General features: G+C 43.5%; 1 protein-coding gene across 2 annotated transcripts in view; it reads right to left on the bottom strand.

Annotated features, from left to right (window-relative positions):
- scin (scinderin) overlaps positions 1–22,113 on the bottom strand; it is a 134,738-nt gene that overhangs the window by 67,088 nt on the left and 45,537 nt on the right. For both annotated transcript variants that reach the window (XR_013576197.1, XM_078538829.1), the window contains exons 4-6: positions 19,935–20,084; positions 2,072–2,164; positions 600–732 (exon numbers count right to left, since the gene is read on the bottom strand). Coding sequence is in view for 1 of the 2 variants with exons in the window: in XM_078538829.1 (XP_078394955.1) it covers positions 600–732; positions 2,072–2,164; positions 19,935–20,084 (376 nt within the window). In the remaining variant the exon portion in view is untranslated. The remainder of the gene's footprint in view (positions 1–599; positions 733–2,071; positions 2,165–19,934; positions 20,085–22,113) is intronic.

Here is a 22,113-nt window from a genome sequence, read left to right as displayed (position 1 = left end):
ATATCCAGCTGGTGGTGCTGTTGACAACAAAGGCTTTTCATAGCTCATTGGCACCACCAACTGAGAGCTAGTGGTAATGCTAAAATTTACAACGTGCAAAGTGGTTGAAATTCTTGCTAGTGACTACTTCTCCCTTGTACCAAGACTAGGCTGGGCACCTGCGTAAAATAATTCAATTGTACATGTGCAAAACAGGTCTCAATCATGCAGCTATGAGGTGATCTGTTTATGCATTGGTAAACTTGCTCTCTCTCTCTCTGTAACTGTGTGATTACCCCAAAGTTAGAGTGTCTGGAGCTAAATTAGCCAGGTGGTCACCCTAATTGATGGGATTTATTAAATATCATAGCATCACTAAAACAGTGCACATGATAACTAGCACCTTCACACTTTTATTTATCTTCATATAGGCAACAGGTTTTTTTTAACATAAAATATGAATGGATGTCATTATGAAAATGCCTGCAGGAGAAAACTTCTGTGTTTCACATCAACACCAGTCGCCTATGTAACAAAGATTCTAAAATAAAACCTGGAAATACACAACAAGTCCTGCAAAGACTAAAAGACTAAAAATCCTTCTTTGATAATAATCTTACCCTTCCAAACAAATATCTTTCTGTCTGCTCCATTGTCCAGTATAAAGCACTCTTCAGTCAAGAGCAAGTCACATGAGAATGGGTTTTCTGCTGACACCAATGACACTTTCATAGACCCGCTTGCATCTGAGACCTGAAGGAAGAGGATTTCATAAAAATTACAACTATCATCACTGAATAAATGCAAACATCTCTGTACGCTCACTATGATTTTTTGATTCTTGACACAGTCCATTGTATTGCCCAATATGGGTATTATACTTTGTGAACCCTGAATAAGTGGCAATAGTTTATTTGGCTGTGAAGGAAATCGAAGCAGAACCACATCATTTTCACACCCAATGTTGCTACTCCAGTCCTGCTACTGGATTGTGATCAGGAGCAGGTATCCTGTCTGGTTTTAACTTTCCCAGCCAAATTCCAGTGCTTCGATTGCCATTTTAGCTGAGATCACTGAACTTAGCGCATAGCACAAATCTATGCATCTCCAGTTATAGTGGAGGTTGCAAAAACTGCTTCAGTTTTTTAATCATGTCCATCTCTTGCTTTTATGATAAGATGTAACACTTTCCCAGGTTGCTATAAAATTAGACATATGATTTTCAGTAAGGCTATTAGAAAACTAGTTTATTATCATAGCCTTGTAAAATGTTCTCTCTTTCTGTCACATGACATATACCCCAAATAAAAAGACACCTTGGCTATAATGGCAGGAACAAGAGTCCTATGGAAAGAAAAAAATTGGTTTCATCCTTTACCAAAAGCTCTTCATGCTAAGCTGCCACAGCCAACAGCTGATATTTGCTCGCAAGGATACCAAGTCAAATTCAAAACATATTATTCTCTCTAATTAATGTACTATTGCCTCTGATATGTAGGTGGCTGTGCAGTCCACCAGGTGAAGGTGCAGTCCATAAGTGTGCTGTCATCACTAAGATCCAGGTCCATTCCTGTATTATCATTGCAATCTGGGAGTGAAATTGGTCTTCGGGTGGAAATGCTAACAGGCAATGGTGAATTGGCAGTTTTTTTCACATCCTGGTCTCAATGAAAAGAAATATTGGAGTGTAGAATGGGTTGCCATTTCATCATCATTGGTTTTGCACTAATGCAGAAGACCAACTTCACCTCCTATAATTTAGTACTGCTGTCACTAAGATTCTAGGATGCGGAAGATGGGTTGGAGTCTTGTAGTCTGTCGTTCCACTTTCATCATTACTGGTAACAGCATTGGCAGTTCTTTCAAATCTGTTTACACAACTGCTTCTCTCTCCACACTAACACAGGGAGACTGAAATTCCTGGATCAAATGTGTTGCCAAATTTTATAGTCACTTGTTCTGTGCCACTACTTGTAGACATTTGAAGCTGACTTTGGAAAATTGCTCTTAACTAAAATGTCATCAACCCTACCCTGTGTATGTTGGTGAAATGAGTGTAAAGGTAAGAATAGGCACAGTAAATGAAGAATACCATATAGAGCTTTGCCATCTTCCTGTTCGATACATCTGCAACAAAATCTTCATCATCATTTCCTTCACTCAATTCTGGTTTCTGACCAAGAACCTGTGAGAGAGAAAGAAAAACTTTTTAGCATGATATTTCTAAAATTATAACTGTGTAGACCATGTGTGGAATAATTATTCCAAGATAGCTAACCTCAGGATGTGGTTCCTCTCTTAACTATTACTTAGAAACAAGGAGATAGAATGCCGGTTAAAAATAGAACAACATCTGGCTGGGAATAGCGCACATTCACCAAGTCTGGGATATTGAAAAGCATGAAGAAATTACCAATACAAAGTCAAAGCTCAGTTTACCAAGCTGCATTTTTAGTAAATTACAAAGAGTTATCATTTATAAAATTCATTCTTGCAGAAGATTTCTGCTCAAAAAATTCATTGACAGATGTGTGGGTAGATTTAATTGGTGAGGCTGACTGCCAGAATGCGCCAGCTGGGCATCTATTGCGGAATATAGTCGCCATATGATACCCGGGCCACATTTGTGTCCAACTGGTGAGCTGCCTTGAGACGATGGATTGATTTTTGGGCCACAGGAATATCATTCAGCTGGGACAAGAGCTTTCCTGGAATAGGAGGAAGACAAGATTGAAGGGTCGAGGGTGGGGGGTGAAGTTCTGTGAAACCAGGAGAAACACTTACAGCTCCACAAAAGCACAAATTCCAAAATTATTTGTGGCCTTTACATTCATTACATTCATGCATTCAGCAGTGGTCCATTTGAGGAATGCTGCTTTAGAAAGGGATTGCGGCTTAGTACACAGTGCTTGTGCTTACTTCATCTCTGTGTCTCATCAAATTGCAATCAGTGTTCTAGCTTCATAATTAAGACCACGGGCGGAAGTCCCAGATTTGCACTAAGTGCAGTAGTGGGCGGGAAAACAAATGTTTTACCCGCTGGCCGCAATGGCGGCTTTTCACTCTGTATCATCCCAATCCCTCCTCATTAATCATGCATTCCTGGGAAACAAGCCGTTTTGCTGGTGGGCGGCCTCCGATTAACCTGCCTCGCTGCTTCCTCACACCAGGCACCAGATTTAAAGTGCAGCCATGCACACCTCTCAGTGCTTCCAGCCCAGGGCTGCTGCACAGAACACATAGCCCCAAAAGGCAAGAAGACTGCAGTCCCCCTGGTTCAGTGATGCATCCCTGGGGTGCTTTCTGAACACCATTGCAGCTGTCGAGATATCCTCTACCCCGGCTCTGGCCAAAGGAGGCCCATCACTCTGGCTTGGGAGGTGGTGGCAGTAATGGTCAGTGCCAATGCTGCACTGAAGAGGTTCACCATCCAGTGCAGAAAACGTATGAATGATCTCACCTGTGTTGCTGGGGTGGGGCAACCATCTCATCACTCTAAACTCACACACTCACAAGGCTATCACACATTCATTGGCATTTCACTCACTGCCAGCTCAAGGGACATCACCACTCACTCTCTCACACACGCCCTCACATCTCCATCTGGCCTCATCTCCTCTGGAGACTGCTTCCTCAGCCCTCACCATCTTGAGGCCACTTACACAGATCAACATGTGTCCCTACGCACACCCTAGGATACCCCCCTTCCCCAGGAATGCCCTAGCCCTGCAGTCTCTTCCCTTGCCTGAGGCCACTTATCCATCTTCCCCAAGCAAGCCATAGCCATTGAAAAGCCACCCCCACCTCATGGCTGGTATTGTAAGTAGGGAGTCCCCCTAAGAGTAGTGTGGTGCTGCCTGCGAAACCTGGCACTGATGACCACGAGTGCTGCCCGAAGCAAGGTAGGCAAATAAACCTCAAAGTCCCAAGCAAAGTGCAGATCGCCAGGTGCATGTCACTTATGTGCAGTTGTGAAACACGTCGGAGTGTTTTCCCACCGACGTGTTTGGATGATGCAGCGGGGGGGAGATGATCCCAGAAAGCTGGCCTTATAATGAGATGCAGATGTATTACAATGAGGTTCCCAACGTCCAACGGTGGGAAACACGGCCCACCATTGACGGGCAGAGCGGGCGATTGCAAATTGGTGATAGTGTTGGCATGCCAACATACTGAGGTCAACACTGGCGGGGTGGCGGCCACCAGGAAGACCTTGGAGCTGCAGGAGCTGCACTCCATTGCTAAGGCATTTTCTGGCATCCATCAGTGTCAATGTGAGAGATGGGCAGGGCATCTCGAGCTCACGCCAGCTGCCCCTTCCTCTCAAGGAGACAGCCACGGGCTCTTGAGCACCCATGGGGAAGAGGAGCAACAGGTGCACATCCCAGGGCCATCCACCCAGGTGACTGGCCCATCTGAATCCCCTCTTCCTGTGACCCCAGCAGTTCCAGCTCCTCAGCCCAAGGAGGGTGGCACTGCCACACAGCAGTACCCGGAAAGCAGGCCAAGGCCCTCCAGGTCTCAGCCCTCCAGAGGACACCTGCAAAGGTCATCACAGATAACAGGATGTAGCAATCAGCAGGCCGCCTCCCCCTCTATTGTGGATGCCGGGGATACATCAAGACATAGTGGCAGGGTTAGGGAGATCAAGAAGATGTAGTTCACAACGTGGGCATGGGTGTACATAATGTTGACCATTGTAAATACGCTCCCAAGAATGTCCCTTTGTCTATGGCTCCTTGTTATGATGAGCAATGTTCGTGTCAATCAGATGTGAAACCTTGGTTCCTGCACATAAGGATGTTAAGTGTCGCAGTCCAGAGCCTCTCCTCTGTGCAGTGTGTAACCTTCTGAGCACAGTGATAGTCCAGCTTCAAAGTCACCCTCCAGATCAATGATGTGTGCACCTCGATGTGACTTGTGTTTGCTGCAAGAATCTCGTACCCAAGCGTCACAGGGTTCCATGATGTTCTCTGTGTCCTCTCAGCACCTTAGTCAGCATTCCTGATAGGTGAAGGTGTGGTGTTGAAGGAAGCGGGTGAAGAAGCCTGCTAATAAATTTCCCAAACCTGTTACGATCAACCGAGGATGGAGAGTCCTTCCACCCTCTCTCACCTGGTCGTAACAATAGTTTTGGTAGAGAAGGATGTTCACCTAGAATTAAAAGAAAGGAGAATGAAGAACACCTCCACATCTGGAAGGATAAGATTCAATGGATTGCAGGACTTTCATCAGTTAAATCTATCTTTGTTAAATTTAGCTTGTAGAGATCCTGGCTGGGGGTCTCCTAGAAAGTGTGAGGCTGAAAGAAGAGTGCAAATGAAGGCATGAATACTACTGTAGAGAAGCAACACTGGACATATATGCACATTAATAAAACCATAGAAATTGTAGCAAATTAAGGAAAGTCAGATTGTTAAATAAGTATGCAACAATATTGTATGGATGCAGAAATGTTAACCAGTATGTAGCAAATAATTCATTACAAGTGGGAACATAATGGGATCCTGCAAACAACATAAAAATGCCATATCACCATGCCTTATCTCACTTCTCTCAATTTTAAAATCAAATTTGGCACATTACAGGAAGTTAAGGCATGTGAAAAATGGTAGAAAATGAGACATTAGGCAACTCATTCCAAATGAGGAAGCTTTGTTAATTCATTGCGGAAGAATTTAGAAGGCATTGGTACTCGGAGCAGTTTGGAATAGTCTAACACCCAGATATCTGTTGTCATCTTGTACATCAATGATGCCGAGGAGTGTAAGTTATCTGCACTGTAGTCTGCCATTGAACAGATGCTGATACCTGTAATAAAAACAGAAAATACTGGTAAAACTCAGCAGGTCTAACAGCATCTGTGGAGAGAGAAATAGGGTCTCTCCACAGATGCTGTCAGACCTACTGAGGTTAACCAGCATTTTTTGTTTTAATTTCAGATTTCCAGCATCCGTAGTATTTTGCTGATACCTGTAACATCTGAACTGGAGACCTCAGTGTGCACACCTTAGGCACAATAGAAGGATCTATCATTAACATTTCACTGCCAGGGAGGCTTTGGTTCTGAAGTACAAGTTTCAGCCATGACTAGTTTCAACTCACTTGGAAATTAGTTATAGGTGAAGGTATAGTGAACTAGGGCCTTAGAAAGAGCCACTGTTGCAGGCTCATATACATCAGCAGACAGCACACACATCATAATGAGACGCACTGTATCAGCGGAGTACACTGACTAGCATGGGAGCAGCTGTTTGGCACATGTGCCATTGGCAATTCTGTGCTGTCATATAACACTGCGGAGGTGAAATAAAATGCTGAGCCCACAACAACTACTTCAAGAGAGACCTCTTATAGATGAAGGTCCAAACCAAGTTCATGACAGATACAAGTAGCAGATTTCTGTAGCCTGTAAAATTCACTGGTTGGCTCTGTGGCCACCTACCAGTTTCTCAAGTGAAGGGGTAAGTGATACAAAGTCAAAGGCACAAACACAATCAACATGCAAAAGTTCAAAACACACAAGAGTCAAGTTCAGCAAAACATTAACACACAATCACCAAATGTACAACTTTGTAGGATCAATTCAGTTTTAATTATCTTGCTGCCTATAGTATATCATTGTGAAGAATATAAAACAACAGTTAAAAGCAAAATACTGCGGTTGCTGGAAATCTGAAACAAAAACAAAAATAGCTGGAAAAACTCAGCAGGTCTGACAGCATCTGCACAGAGGAATACAGTTAACGTTTCGAGTCCATAGGACTCTTCATCAGAACTAAGGAAATATAGAAATGAGGTGAAATGTAAGCTGGTTGAGGGGGGTGGGACAGGTAGAGCTGGATAAAGGGCCAGTGATGGGTGGAGGCAAAGAAAAGATTGCCAAAGATGTCAGACAAAAGGACAAAGGGGTGTTGATGGTGGTGATAAAACAACAGCTGTCTGAGAAACAAAGCTGACTTCTGAGATGGCCTTTATACAAAAATTGTGGTCCGTCATCTGCATTGGCACTAGTCAGGCATGAAAGATGGTAGACTGTCAACAATTTATTGGTCAATTACAGCCTCCCTGCTGGGCGTGAGCTTCTGAATTACCTTCACCATGCTGACTCTATCATATACTCCTGCACCTTCACCATGCTGACTCTATCATATACTCCTGCACCTTCACCATGCTGACTCTATCCTATACTCCTGCACCTTCACCATGCCGACTCTATCATATACTCCTGCACCTTCACCATGCCGACTCTATCATATACTCCTGCACCTTCACCATGATAACTCTATCATATACTCCTGCACCTTCACCATGATGACTCTATCATATACTCCTGCACCTTCACCATGCTGACTCTATCATATACTCCTGCACCTTCACCATGCTGACTCTATCATATACTCCTGCACACTCACCATGCCGACTCTATCATATACTCCTGCACCTTCACCATGATAACTCTATCATATACTCCTGCACCTTCACCATGCTGACTCTATCATATACTCCTGCACCTTCACCATGCCGACTCTATCATATACTCCTGCACCTTCACCATGATGACTCTATCATATACTCCTGCACCTTCACCATGCTGACTCTATCATATACTCCTGCACCTTCACCATGCTGACTCTATCCTATACTCCTGCACACTCACCATGCCGACTCTATCATATACTCCTGCACCTTCACCATGCTGACTCTATCATATACTCCTGCACCTTTACCATGCCGACTCTATCATATACTCCTGCACACTCACCATGATGACTCTATCATATACTCCTGCACCTTTACCATGCCGACTCTATCATATACTCCTGCACCTTTACCATGCCGACACTATCATATACTCCTGCACACTCAGCATGCTGACTCTATCATATACTCCTGCACCTTCACCATGCTGACTCTATCATATACTCCTGCACCTTCACCATGATGTCTCTATCGCATACTCCTGCACCTTCACAATGCCGACACTATCATATACTCCTGCACCTTCACCATGGTGACTCTATCATATACTCCTGCACACTCACTATGCTGACTCTATCATATACTCCTGCACCTTCACCATTCTGACACTATCCTATACTCCTGCACACTCACCATGCTGACTCTGTCATATACTCCTGCACCTTCACCATGCTGAAACTATCATATACTCCTGCACCTTCACCATGCTGACTCTATCATATACTCCTGCAACTTCACCATGATGTCTCTATCGAATACTCCTGCACCTTCACCATGCCGAAACTATCCTATACTCCTGCACCTTCACCATGCTGACTCTATCCTATACTCCTGCACCTTCACCATGATAACTCTATCATATACTTCTACACCTGCACCATGCTGACTCTATCATATACTCCTGCACCTTCACCATGATGTCTCTATCCTATACTCCTGCACCTTTACCATGCTGACTCTATCATATACTCCTGCATCTTCACCATGGTGACTCTATCATATACTCCTGCACCTGCACCATGCTGACCTTATCCTATTCTCCTGCACCTTCACCATGCTGACTCTATCCCATACTCCTGCACCTTCACCATGCTGACTCTATCCTATACTCCTGCACCTTCACCATGCTGACTCTATCCTATACTCCTGCACCTTCACCATGCTGACTCTATCATATACTCCTGCACCTTCACCATGCTGACTCTATCCTATACTCCTGCACCTTCACCATGCTGACTCTATCATATACTCCTGCACACTCACCATGCTGACTCTATCCTATACTCCTGCACCTTTACCATGCTGACTCTATCATATACTGCTGCACCTTCACAATGCCAACTCTATCATATACTCCTGCACCTTCACCATGCTGACTCTATCATATACTCCTGCACCTTCACCATGCTGACTCTATCCTATACTCCTGCACCTTCACCATGCTGGCTCTATCATATACTCCTGCACCTTCACCATGCTGACTCTATCATATACTCCTGCATCTTCACTGTGCTGACTCTATCACATACTGCTGCCTGAAAGTTGCATCTGCTGTCAGTTGTGAGCTTCTCTTTTCCTCTGTGCTCCTCGAGTGGCCTCTACATTTCCTTCTCCTGCCCTACTGCAATACACCTGCCTAAGGTTAATGGACCAATTTCCTTGGATGGAAAACTTCCAGCAGGAGCCCCACAAAAGTAATGCTGCTGCCCTGAACTTCTCAATCTGCATTTTAAGATGAACATCTAGCATTTGGTCTCTTTCAAAATAACGCTGGCAAAATCGTTGAGGTTAACAAAGAGATAAGGCTAAAGTAACCCAAATTTGATACCATTAATTTGAAGTCATTTCTGTTTTATCAACAACAGGCAATATAAAACTGAGATAAAAGCAAAAAACTGCAGATGCTGGAAATCCAAAACAAAAACAAAAATACATGGAAAAACTCAGCAGGTCTGGCAACCACAAACAGGACTGTCCCAGCAGACCGATCGTGTCAGCCTGTTCCTGCCCCACGGAACTCATTTCTTGCTATCGTGACTCCATTCTCTCTCCCCTTGTCCAGTCCCTTCCCACCTACATCCGTGATTCCTCTGACACCCCACATCGTATCAACAATTTCCAGTTCCCTGGCCCCAGCCGCCTCCTCTTCACCATGGACGTCCAATCCCTCTACACCTCCATCCCCCACCGGGATGGTCTGATGGCTCTCGGCTTCTTCCTTGAACAGAGGCCCAAAAAATCCCCATCCACCACTACTCTCCTCCGTCTGGCTGAACTTGTTCTCACACTGAACAATTTCTCCTTAAACTCCTCTCACTTCCTCCAAATAAAAGGTGTGGCTATGGGTACCCGCAAGGGCCCCAGCTATGCCTGTCTCTTTATGGGGTATATGGAACATTCATTGTTCCAGTCCTACTCCGGCCCCCTCCCACAACTCTTTCTCCGGTACATCGATGATTACTTCGGTGCTGCTTCATGCTCTCGTCTAGACCTGGAAAAATTTATTAATTTTGCTTCCAATTTCCACCCCTCCATCATTTTCACATGGTCCATCTCTGACACTTCCCTTCCCTTCCTTGACCTCTCTGTCTCAATTTCTGGTGATAGACTGTCCACCAATATCCATTACAAGCCTACTGACTCCCACAGCTACCTCGGCTACAGCTCCTCACACCCTGCTTCCTGTAAGGACTCCATCCCATTCTCTCAATTCCTTCGCCTCCGTCGCATCTGTTCTGATGATGCCACTTTCAAAAACAGTTCCTCTGACATGTCCTCCTTCTTCCTTAACCGAGGTTTTCCACCCACGGTGGTTGACAGGGCCCTCAACCGTGTCTGGCCCATCTCCCGCGCATCCGCCCTCAAACCTTCTTCTCCCTCCCAGAAACATGATAGGGTCCCCCTTGTCCTCATTTATCACCCCACCAGCCTCCGCATTCAAAGGATCATCCTCCGTCGTTTCTGCCTACTCCAGCATGATGCCACCACCAAACACATCTTCCCTTCACCCCCCCTGGCGGCATTCCGCTGGGATCGTTTCCTCCGGGACACCCTGGTCCACTCCTCCATCACCCCTTACACCTCAATCCCCTCCCACGGCACCTTCCCATGCAACCGCAGAAGGTGCAACACCTGCCCCTTTACTTCCCCTCTCCTCACCGTTCAAAGGCCCAAACACTCCTTTCAAGTGAAGCAGCATTTCACTTGCACTTCCCTCAACTTAGTCTACTGTATTCATTGCTCCCAATGCAGTTTCCTCTACATTAGAGAGACCAAACGCAGACTGGGTGACCGCTTTGCAGAACACCTTCGGTCTGTCCGCAAGTATTACCCAGACCTCCCTGTTGCTTGCCATTTCAACACTCCACTCTGCTCTCATGCCCACATGTTCGTCCTTGGCCTGCTGCATTGTTCCAGTGAAGCTCAACACAAACTGGAGGAACAGCACCTCATCTTCCGACTAGGTACTTTACAGCCTTCCGGACTGAATATTGAGTTCAACAATTTTAGATCATGAACTTTCTCCTCCATCCCCACCCCCATTCCGATATTCCCCCTCCTTTTTGTTTTTTCCAATAATTTATATAGATTTTTCTTTTCCCACCTACTTCCATTATTTTTAAGTGTATTTCCATCCATTGTTTTATCTCTACCTTTTAGCCTATTTCGATCCCTTCCCCCCACCCCACCCCCACTAGGGCTACCTTGCTCCTCCTGCTTTCTACCCTTAATTAGCACATTCCTTTAGATAATATCACCACTTTCAACACCTCTTTGTCCTTTTGTCTGTGACATCTTTTGGTTATCTCCACCTATCACTGGCCCTCTATCCAGCTCTTCTTGTCCCACCGCCCCCCCACCGCCCAAACCAAATTATATTTCACCTCTCTTCTATTTTTACTTAGTTCTGTTGAAGGGTCATTCTTACTCGAAACATTAACTGTGCTCCTCTCCGCAGAAGCTGCCAGACCTGCTGAGTTTTTCCAGGTATTTTTGTTTTTGTTTTTAATATAAAACTGAGCCCTAGCTGTGCGAGTGCAAACTCGTGTGCTAGTGAAATTTAGAGTCAATTAAAGTTACAATCCATTATCAGCCTTTGCTTGGACTGAAGAGGCAGGGAACTAAGATGTGGGTCGACAAAAATGAAGAAGAAGAAACCCAGAGTACAAGTATAAATCTGGAGGCAAATGACAAAGCTGTCTATCATCTGACCTCTTTCTTGACAGCTGCCGAAGTGGAGGTGTTGCCGGCACATATGTCTGCAAGGGGAAAACTTGATTTTAGGCTCAAGTTGACCAACATGATCATTGGATATTCCAGTAGGTTGGGTAGCTTCAGGTATTTTGGTAACAGACCCAGACGCTTAGCTTCCCCCTGTCTTTGTTGTGGCCTTCAAAAAAGGCCATTAACATCTTGATGATTGAGGCCAATTAGGTGACACTGATCAGCCTGGCAAGCGTTCTTTCATTTACCAACACTGAGAGCACTTCAATCATAGTGTCTTAGTGCCATCTTAATAGTGCCATCTGGTATGCTGTTCTACATTTTTTGGGAACTGGAGTGTTCACCAGCATTAATAATCTGCCAAATATCTCGTGTGAAGCCTGACCCACCTGTCTTTACTCTGTAGGATCTCTTCTTCTTCCACACACAACAAACAGGAAGATTCCTGTTAGAAAACACTTCATGGGTAGTGGTGGTACTGAGGACAAAAATAATGGGCACAAAGGCTTGGATGTAATCAGCCATAGTCCACAAAGGACCATAGGCATCTCTCTCCATTGGGGAGAGGCGATTGGTTAAATAGCTTGAGGGGCACCACTCTACATCAAGCATGAAGCAAGGCAAGGAGGTAGGCCTCCATGAACTACCGCAGCCAGTACAGGGATTGAACCCAAACTGTTGATATCATTCTGCACTACACCCTAACCATCTAGCCAATTAAGCTAACCGACTACCAGCCCACCCGGCCACCTCCAGGGCTGCTTAAATGTCAGGTGGAAAGGAAACTTAACTGAAATAGTTTAGAAGTATTCTAAAAAAACTTATTTTGACATTACATTGTCATTAAATGTACCGCTGCCTGACCTCCCAGTCCCCAATGAACCTGGCTGCAACCTGATTCCTGGTTGGAATAATACCAAATGTGGTTTATTCTAGGCAGTTTTCTCTGTCGTTATTTCTGTATTTCATTGAAGGCTCTTTTAGTTTTTGAAGAGGAGATACATGCCAATGCAGCTCACAAAGTTCAATGATGCTTAGACTTATCTTCACAGAATTTCACAACCCATTGCACTCCATCCACACCTGTTTCTGAGCATAATGGTTACTTACACTGACTTCAGTAATGCTTGATCTGACCTGGAGTAAAATATTCTTATTGCAATATGATTCTATAACTATTGAATGCTGCAGAAATTGATCATTAATTAACAATTTAAAGTGTCAGTTCTTTTCTGTATGTGCACTCACTCTTTTAGAGGATTGGGAGTGCTCAGGAGAGAAGTAAACATGGATGATTCATCGGTTCTCCTGGCATAACACCACTATTACTCTTGCACCATCTTTGGATAATATGAACAAACATGGAAATGTCTGTCTCCAAGTCTTGTTTTGAAAGCCAGTAGATAATAAAGTACAAATTTAATATGAATCAACAGGCAACTTTGGGATTTTTTGCATTTTTAACAAAATGAAATTAAAGCTTCTATTTGGCATTTATCCATGTATTGCCTTAAGAAGTTTCAAAACTAATAGTCACAATCACATATTCTGTAGTTTAATCATCATATTATTATTTCCATATATTGTTAAAACAGGTTTATAGCACTTTGGGGAAAAATACACGATAACAATGTATTGGCACAAGTCTTCTATGTGGTATTAAAGTCTAGTTCAATAATGATTTATAGCACAGTTAATGTAAAGATTTAAGAATATTGGAAAATACAAAGAATTACTCAAGATGTTTGGATGCAATCCCTTAACACTGGTGTCTTCAGTCCTTTTAATTTAATCCAGATAAGTGTGAGGTGATGTACTTGGGCAGGACAAACAAGGCACGGGAATACAGGATGAATGGTAGGACCCTGGGAAGTACAGAGGATCAGAGGGACCTTGGTGTGCATGCCCACCGGTCCCTTAAGGTAGTGGGACAGGTGGATAAGGTGGCTAAGAAGGCATATGGGATACTTGCCTTTATTAGCCGAGGCATAGAATATAAGAGCAGAGAGGATATACTGGAACTGTATAAAAGGCTGGTTAGGCCACAGCTGGAGTATTGTGTGCAGTTCTGGAATCTGCATTATAGGAAGAATGTGATTGCACTAGTGAGAGTGAAGAGGAGATTCACCAGGATGTTGCCTGGGCTGGAGAGTTTTAGTTATGAGGAGAGGTTGGATAGACTGGGGTGATTTTCCCTGGAGCAGAGGAGATTGAGGGGGGACATGATTGAGGTGTATAAAATTATGAGGGGCATAGATAGGGTAGACAGGAAGGAACTTTTCCCCTTGGTGGAGGGATCAATAACCGGGGGCATTGATTTAAGGTAAGGGGCAGGAGGTTTAGAGGGGATGTGAGGAAGAATTTTTTCACCCAGAGGCTGGTGGGAATTTGGAACTCACTGCTTGAAAGGGTGGTAGAGGCAGAAACTCTCATAACATTTAAGAAGTATTTGGATGTGCGCTTGCGATACCATGGCATACAAGGCTATGGGCCTAGTGCTGGAAAATGGGATTAGAATAGGTAGGTACTTGTTTGACTGGTGCAGACTCGATGGGCCGAATGGCCTTTTTCTGTGCTGTAGACCTCTATGACTCTATGACTCTATGTTATGCATTTCCCACTAAATTAAACCTATATGGGAAAATGTAACTTGCTACTCTGAAGTATTAGTTGCTTAACACACCACCCAGTGTGACACTGAATCATTCTGCCAAGCAGGTCCCAGACTCCACAGCCTGTTTTGAACAATATAACCATAGTCTGTGCTTTTGTTCTATTTCTTAATCCTTCTCAACTTTTGTTTATTTACCTCCCATCCACAAAGTATTCTGTGTAATGGTACTATTTAAATATACATGGTTAGGCATTAAGTTGTGAATGTTTTGCCTAAGGGAGGCAAACTGAAAATTAGGTCATTACATTTCCCAAAATTGAGTGTTGGTTAAAAGTGAAGTTGTCATTTTAAAAGACCTAGACACAAACTCTTCCATGGAAACATTCATTAGTTTAAATGTCTGGTTCTCTTTCTCTCATTTACTCTCCACCCTATAAAAGAAATGCTTTAAGGGTAGGATCTGTTTTGTTGACCTGAAGGGTGACTAGGTGTAAACAGACAACTGGTTCAGCATATTTTTAATAAACCTGTGTTGGTGAGTGTGCAATGCACTGCAGTAAATATAACTGTGGAGTTTTGAATTGTCAAACAGCCATTACCTGGAAGTAGCCAGCTGTCAACTTTGGGAACACCCTGGGTAGGATGCTTCCCATTGCTCATTAGCTAAGAACCTGAGATGCTGGCTCATTGCGAAACATAACCAATGCTCAAGCTTACAAACTGTAGCTGTCACATGAGGTTTGGAGGGCATGCCCTTTTTGTTTAAAATTTTAATTTATGCTTTTTAATGGTTGCATGCAATCATACTTACATAAACCCAGCTCTAAGTCTGTAATTTGGAAGAAAAACCTCAGCATAAGGTGCTTTGCATTTTGCCTTAGTATTCAAATGCAACGTAACTGCAAAATTTTGTTTAGTTCTAAAATTTCCCAAGCTGCTTTTGTGCTGATTCTTCAATATCATGGAGGAGGTTGAATCAGTAAAAAATACGATTGTTGGTTGTTTATTGATTCATGCTGCTGAACCAATGTGCTGTGAGCTTTGTGCTTCATTTCTGGCATCAGCCTACCTGGCAAGCTTCTGCAATAAGGGCAGGGAACAAAGTGGAATATCCAGCAAATTAGCAGCACTTGAAAGAACACATTCTAAGTTTAAATTTATCATTGGAGGGAATCTTCTGCCCCTGCAGGAGGCGAAACAGGAGGGGGCAGGCCTGAGAATTTGGCAGGTTGGCATTGGGACCAATACTGAACACCTTCCCGCCTCTACTGTAAGTAGGTTCTGGGCGGGAAGGCCCATGGTCAACCTTCCCGCCCGATCTCCACTTGAGTCTCCTAAGCAGTCAATTAATGACCAACCTTTTGAGCTACTGGTGGGCCTGCCAACAGGCAGCCTGCACAACAGGCAAAACTGTGTGGACTGCATGTCGACTGGAGAGGAGGGGTCCCTCGATCTGCACTAATCTTTGCATGATCGGGGGCATGGACACGGGGCAGGGGGTGGCCAACCCCATGCTCTTGCTGCCGACACCTATGGCACCACCCCACCCCCAACCCCCCCTCCTTGCGACCCCCATCCCTCGAGACCACCTCACAACAGAACACCTTTTCCAGGGTCGCTCTGCAATCCTGGGACTCTGGGGGGTGTTGTTCTGGCAGTGGCCCCAGCCTCCTCCATGACACTGCCGAGTGGCCCGCCACTGTCTGCTTAACAGCCTGATGGACAGAAGATATGGTGGGCCTTTCTCCTTGGAGTCAGCGCAAGTGTCTTGCCGCTTTTTCAGGCAGTGAGCGAGACACCTGCTGAGAACAGATGATTCACCCATTGTTGTATGGACAAGGCTCATATTCTCTTGACTCCTCTTTACTCAGAAGGCTGAAGGGTGAACTAATTGAGATGTTTACGATAATTAAAGAATTTGACAGGGTTGATGGAGAAAAAAAACTATTTCCTCCAGTGAGAGTGTCCAGAACAAGCAGTATAACCATAAATTAAAGCTATATCACCCAGGGGTGCTGTCAGGAAACACCTCTTCATGCAAGACATTTGTGGTCAGGTGGTTCAACAGGCTAATGGATTTCTGGGCTCAGCCAAGCCTCCTTATGTATTCTTGGCCGAGAACCTTCTTTACATATCCTACTGTCACTATCGGGTTCACTGGTTCTATACAGTGTATAGTGGGTGAATGGGCATATAAGTGTTCTATCTTGGCATGGGGGCATGAGAGGCCATAGGGGTTAGTTAGGGGTCATACCTTGGCATGGAACCGTGAAGGGTCATGAGCTGGTTGGGGGGCATACCTTGTGGCAAGGGGTGGCATGCATAGGGCATGGGAGTGAGAGGGAGAGGGCTGGAGGGCCTTTCTGTTTTTTTAATCAGGTGGAAGTCCCATAGCACCAAGATGGGCCTTTTAAACAGCCTCCTTCCGCAGCCCTTGTGAACTTTTTCCTGGGTTGGACTGAGACAGAATGGCCTCATTCTGTTCCCATGTTCCTGTGATCACACGTGGAGCTAAAGCCCTAGACATTTAACTGTACACTGCCTATATTTGCAGGCAGAAAACAGATGTGGCAGGAGAAAATATGGCAGCTGCTGGAAGTGCATCGCATGACATATTGGATAGGGCACTTAGTGATCATCCATTTCACCTGCCTGAACAGGCCTTAGCCTGCCCATTTTTGTGCAACCTGCCAGCACTGCTTGTTGTCCAGAACAAAGAGTATCACAAACAACTCTGTCTTTCTTAATGTCTGCATTCACCAGCTCAACTATACATCCTTGAGAATGGTGTTAGTGAGCTTCAGGAGATTACGTCTGGTGAGTCACAGAAGGTAGGTGAGGAAAAACACGTAGTCATGTAGGAGCAAAGAAGTAGCAGTTAAAGGCCTCCTAATTACTTGTGCTGGAGTGCAAGTTTGTATTATAAGAGTTCATCCATATCTGCTTATCTTTAATGGACTTCTGATTCTGATGAATTTTCCCAAATGTTTTGACTATAGTTGGCTTTCTCCTTATTTTGAAGTTAACATCTGTTTGATTTTCTTTCCACAGAAACATTCCCTCCATCTTCTTATCAAAATGGCATGAAAAATAGCAGCCATAAATGAAAACTAATAAAAGCAGGGCCTTTAGCAGTTCCTTTGTGTGACAAGCAAACCTTTTCAGCCACACCAAATGGCTGAGGAAAACATATGTTACAGGCCATTAATATTCAATGTCAACTAAGATGAAGCCCTTGGCACATTTTGTGAGATAGTATTTTGAATCTATAGACAAGTACTTAATTTTGGGTGTAGTTCTGAAGTGTTAGTTTGTTTAGTCTCTCCACAGATGGCGCCTGACCTTGCCTGATCTGTTTTTTTTTAGCATTTTCTATTGTGCAAATTGAAATACCTGGGTGGAGGTGGCTAAGCGAATTAATAGAGTTGCCTGGGCTCCATGGGCTAAGAGCGCAAATGAGGAAGACATTTTCTGAAGTCATAGATAGCAGGGTAAGGTTACCCAGACATTGCCTAATTTAGTACATTTCTGATGAGCAAGTCTCTTTGTCACTAGTACAAAGTTAGAAAGTTATTCCTCAAATAATTTCCTGGATATTATGCCCATCCTTCCACCATAACATTGCTGGTAGTATTGCAGAACTATCCACACACATAAGTTGGGTTACCACCGCACTTCTGATGGCGGTGCAGATCGGCTCTGAGGAAATTCCTGGACAATGTTTGCAACAACACATTGGCCTTTTTGGTGTTATATTTAACCTTTTGAAATATATAAAAAAGTTGCAAGGCGCTGTTGAGGGAATGATATCAACTTCCATTAATTTCTTAAATAGAGACAATTTTGGAATGGCAGCAAAACCTGTGGAAGAATGGTTACCAAGCTGGCTCATAGCACACTGAGCCTCTAATGAGGGGTACAGCTTCTTATGGCCAGGTCCACAAAAGTAACATGGAGTGGTGGGCGAGGGGTGTGTTTGAAGGGTGTAAACATAATACTTTAGGTGTCATTGTCCCACCCGCACCCCTCCCCTTCCCAACCCCATCTTCATGAATTAACCTTCATTATCTAAAGCATTCAGTAGTTACTGAAACCTCCAAATAAGTTCCGTGGGCAGGATTTTCCATGCCCTGTGTGGTGGGCTAGGAGGCTGGGGCAACTGGGAAAATAGTGGGGGGGCTGCAATGGGGCAGCTGGCAGGTGGGCTGGCAGGGTGATCCACAAGGTGCAGAAATTCAACCCTCATGTTAAGTACTCTGGATTTGCATCTTATGTTATTTTATTACGCTCAGCTACCCAATTCGATTTAATCTGCATTGCAGTTGCTTCTAATATTACTGTGGATGGTATTTTTTTAGTCTTTCTATTCTCAGCTATGGTGTCATCTTCATGAAATACAACAATTTTAGGAGATTAAATTGTTTTAGGCTGTAGCACAAGGCAAACAGTAGTGAATGGGCAACCTGCTATACATTCTGCCCAATTCTCTGTTCAATTGACCTCAATGTGTGACATGGGCATGAGTAATTTTACCCTGTTTAACTGAGATAACATCATCACTGCGCTGGGAGAGACAGTCGTGTTGTGGTAATGTCACTGGACTGGTAATCCAGACGACCAGGCTAATGCCCAGGGGACAGGGGTTGAAATCTGGAATTGAAAAGCTAGTCTCAATAATGGTGACCATGGGACTATCATCGGTTGTTGTAATGGTTCACTAATGCCCTTTAGGGAAGGAAATCTGCCATCCTTACCTGGTCTGGCCTACATGTGACTTCAGACCCACAGCAATGTGGTTGGCTCTGAACTGCCCTCTGAAATGGCCTAGCAAACCACTCAGTTCAAGGGATGGACAACAACAGTGATGCCCATGTCCCATGAAAGAAAAAGGAATGCATAGTTCTATCTTCAGCAATTATAGTTTTGCTACTGAAACAGTACAACATGGTCCTGTAGTCAAAAGACAAAGAGTTGTCATTCCCACTTTTCCATGTTGAATCAAAATTGCTTCGACTCATTACGGTCACTCACTATTTACTAGTTTTATCCAATATTCTGTTTGTCTTTCTGATCATAAAGTGATAACATTGTATAAACTTAATGATTCTACCAACCATTGTTCAACAAAGTATTTCAGCTTATTTCCTGCTCAAGTGCCTTTATATACACATCAACCATCAGCCACTAACACCCTGTGGTTTTGTTTTGAATATTTTTTCTGCTTTAGCTCAAGCTCACAGACTGCTTGCCTCTTAAGGGCAGATGTCTTCATGGTCTGTCTACAATTAGCTACCAATTCACACTAGCATTGCTTTCTGTTGAAATTCTTTTCTATTGAGGAGATTCTATTTCTGCATTTTGTTTCCTCTTTACAGATAGTCTATTATCTTGTGTTCAGGTTCCAATTAATTTGGCAGCTAACGGCAGGTGTTCACGATAAAATACTGTTGCTAAATCAGTGATGTTGCTCCCATGCTGAACTGGGGGTAGGGGGTGATGCTTAGAAGTGTGGATACCAATAATAAGCCTCATTATAAAAATTTAGTGGTCTTGATGCTGCAACAATTATATTAATATTCTACAACTATCATTTAGCGAAAAAGACAAATTGTGCTCTGACCAATGAAGTTCTTACCTGAATGATAGCACTTGGCTCCTGACCTTCATCAGCAACGATAAGTTGTGCTCTTCCATTTCTTTCATTGTCTCGAATGCCTGTAGCGACCTGGACAGCCTTCAGACGCTCATATTTGTTGGACTTTGAGCCACACCACTGATAAATGACCTGTAGAGCATATTGTGAAAATATTAGGCTAAAGTTTTCCATAGCAGTCCTCTCAGTTACATCAATAATTGCTACACTAGCTTCAAACTATGCCAATTTTCTTCAGCTCTACTGCACTCAGCAGGTACATCAGTGACCATCTAACTCTTAAGTAGGTTGGTGATTATTTAAAGAATTAAATGTTATGTAGTAATGTGTTGTGAAGGAATGCAGCTATAAATACAGAGTTATAAGAGGATCTAGATATAAATAAGGAGTTATAAGATTAAAATAGTGAGATTCTCCTATGAAGTAGGGATTAAAAATTAAAAGCAGAGTTCATCTGCTAGACAAAGTTTTAAGAAGTTTATAAACATTACTGGGCATAATTTTGTGCTCAAGGGCAATAACATCCTGTAGCATAGAATATGGTATACCCTCTAACACAAGGTAATTCTGTAAAAAAACAGGAGCTTGCCTCTACATCATCTCAGCAAGGCCTTGATAAATTGTAAGGTACCACAATCTATCAACGAATAACCTTAAGGATGACCCTAAATAGCTTATCAACCAAATCCTGGAAACTGAGTGTAGTGGCCACTGTCTGAACCTCTAAGTATCCTGTTTGCTTGAGGAATGTTGATTAAATGATGGATGTTGACAAAAACAAAGAATGTTATCCAGCTTCCTACTGGTTCAGCTATTTTATGGTATAAATATTGAACCACACTGTAGGATTTTTAGGTTTGTTGAATTCACTCCAGTGTCACTCAAGGTAAAGGCATAGCTGTGCAGTGTAATGATGATAGTTCTCACCTTAATTGGGATAGAGGTATCTTCCTTGACTATGTGGGGATTTAAGGTAAAAACTATTTTAAATATTGATGGATACCTTAAATATCTCTCTGTAACAATAATAGGACTTGGATTCTCTATTAGAAACAAGGTTATGCTTACTTTTCCTAGAACTATCAATGCTGTCATTACTATTAAAAGTGAATTGCATGTTCAGTTCTTTGATAAACTTTTATATAATTCAGCAAGTACATTGTCTCATATAATCTTCTGTATCCAAACTCGAAAACCCATCTACAAACACTCTTCAGTAGAGACGTGCATTGTTGAGGAGAAATGCCTGGGCCTTTAAAATATCTGGGTTGTTATAATCTAGCTAAAGCTTGTTAAACAGGCTATCTGGAGGATGTTAATATTCTCTGGTAGTTCATTTCCTTCAGGAACAGCCTGTCTTTCTCAACCTTAGTGAGAGCAATCATCCAAGGAGTATGCCTGATCCAGAATAGTCCCAAAAAGGACTTGGATTATAATCCACTTCGGTGTTATGTACAGTCATGTAAATCTATGAGTCAGATCATATAAGAGGGGACAGGAGGTAACTGGAAGATCTGAAAACAGTCTTCATTTTATTTAACAAGCACTGAAACTCCAGAGTAGAATTTAATTTGCCTATTTGCATCAATAAGGCATATTTTTTCATAAGATGTGCATGAAGTAATGAAATAGAGCTAATAAAAGGACATTTTACAAAATTGTGCTTATAATAGAGCTTTCACCAAAAATACAATGATGTATATTGCATGAGATACTCTTAGAGGAGAATTTTCTCCCTGTCAGGCAGGCCGGTCGGGAGCGGGCGCAGGTGGGCGTGGAGCCAATCGCCACCCGCGATCAGCTGCGTGCCGCCATTTTACGTAGGCGGGCCAATTAAGGCCCACTCAGCGTGACGTGTGCTACCTGTGCGGGCGGGGGGAGGAGGGAGAGTTGGGGCCTGCACTCTTTCGCCCATGCATGCGAAGGAGTGCAGAAGCCTCCCTGAGGCACGGAGCTGCCTCAGGGAGATTAAGTTCAAAATAATAGTTTTAAATAAAGAAAAAATAAAATAATTTAGACATGTCCCCTCATGTGACAGTGTCACATGAGCTGGGACGTGTTTACAAATTGTGTGAAAAACATTTATTTATTTAATAAACCCTTCAGGAAACCTCATCCCTCCTGTGGATGAGGTTTCCTGAAAAATGTGAAGGCCCGCCAA

Source organism: Cetorhinus maximus, chromosome 3, assembly GCF_964194155.1.
Source record: "Cetorhinus maximus chromosome 3, sCetMax3.hap1.1, whole genome shotgun sequence".
NCBI lineage: Eukaryota > Metazoa > Chordata > Chondrichthyes > Lamniformes > Cetorhinidae > Cetorhinus > Cetorhinus maximus.
The sequence above is the reverse complement of the archived record's forward strand: the minus strand, read 5'-3'. Positions and strand labels throughout refer to the sequence as shown.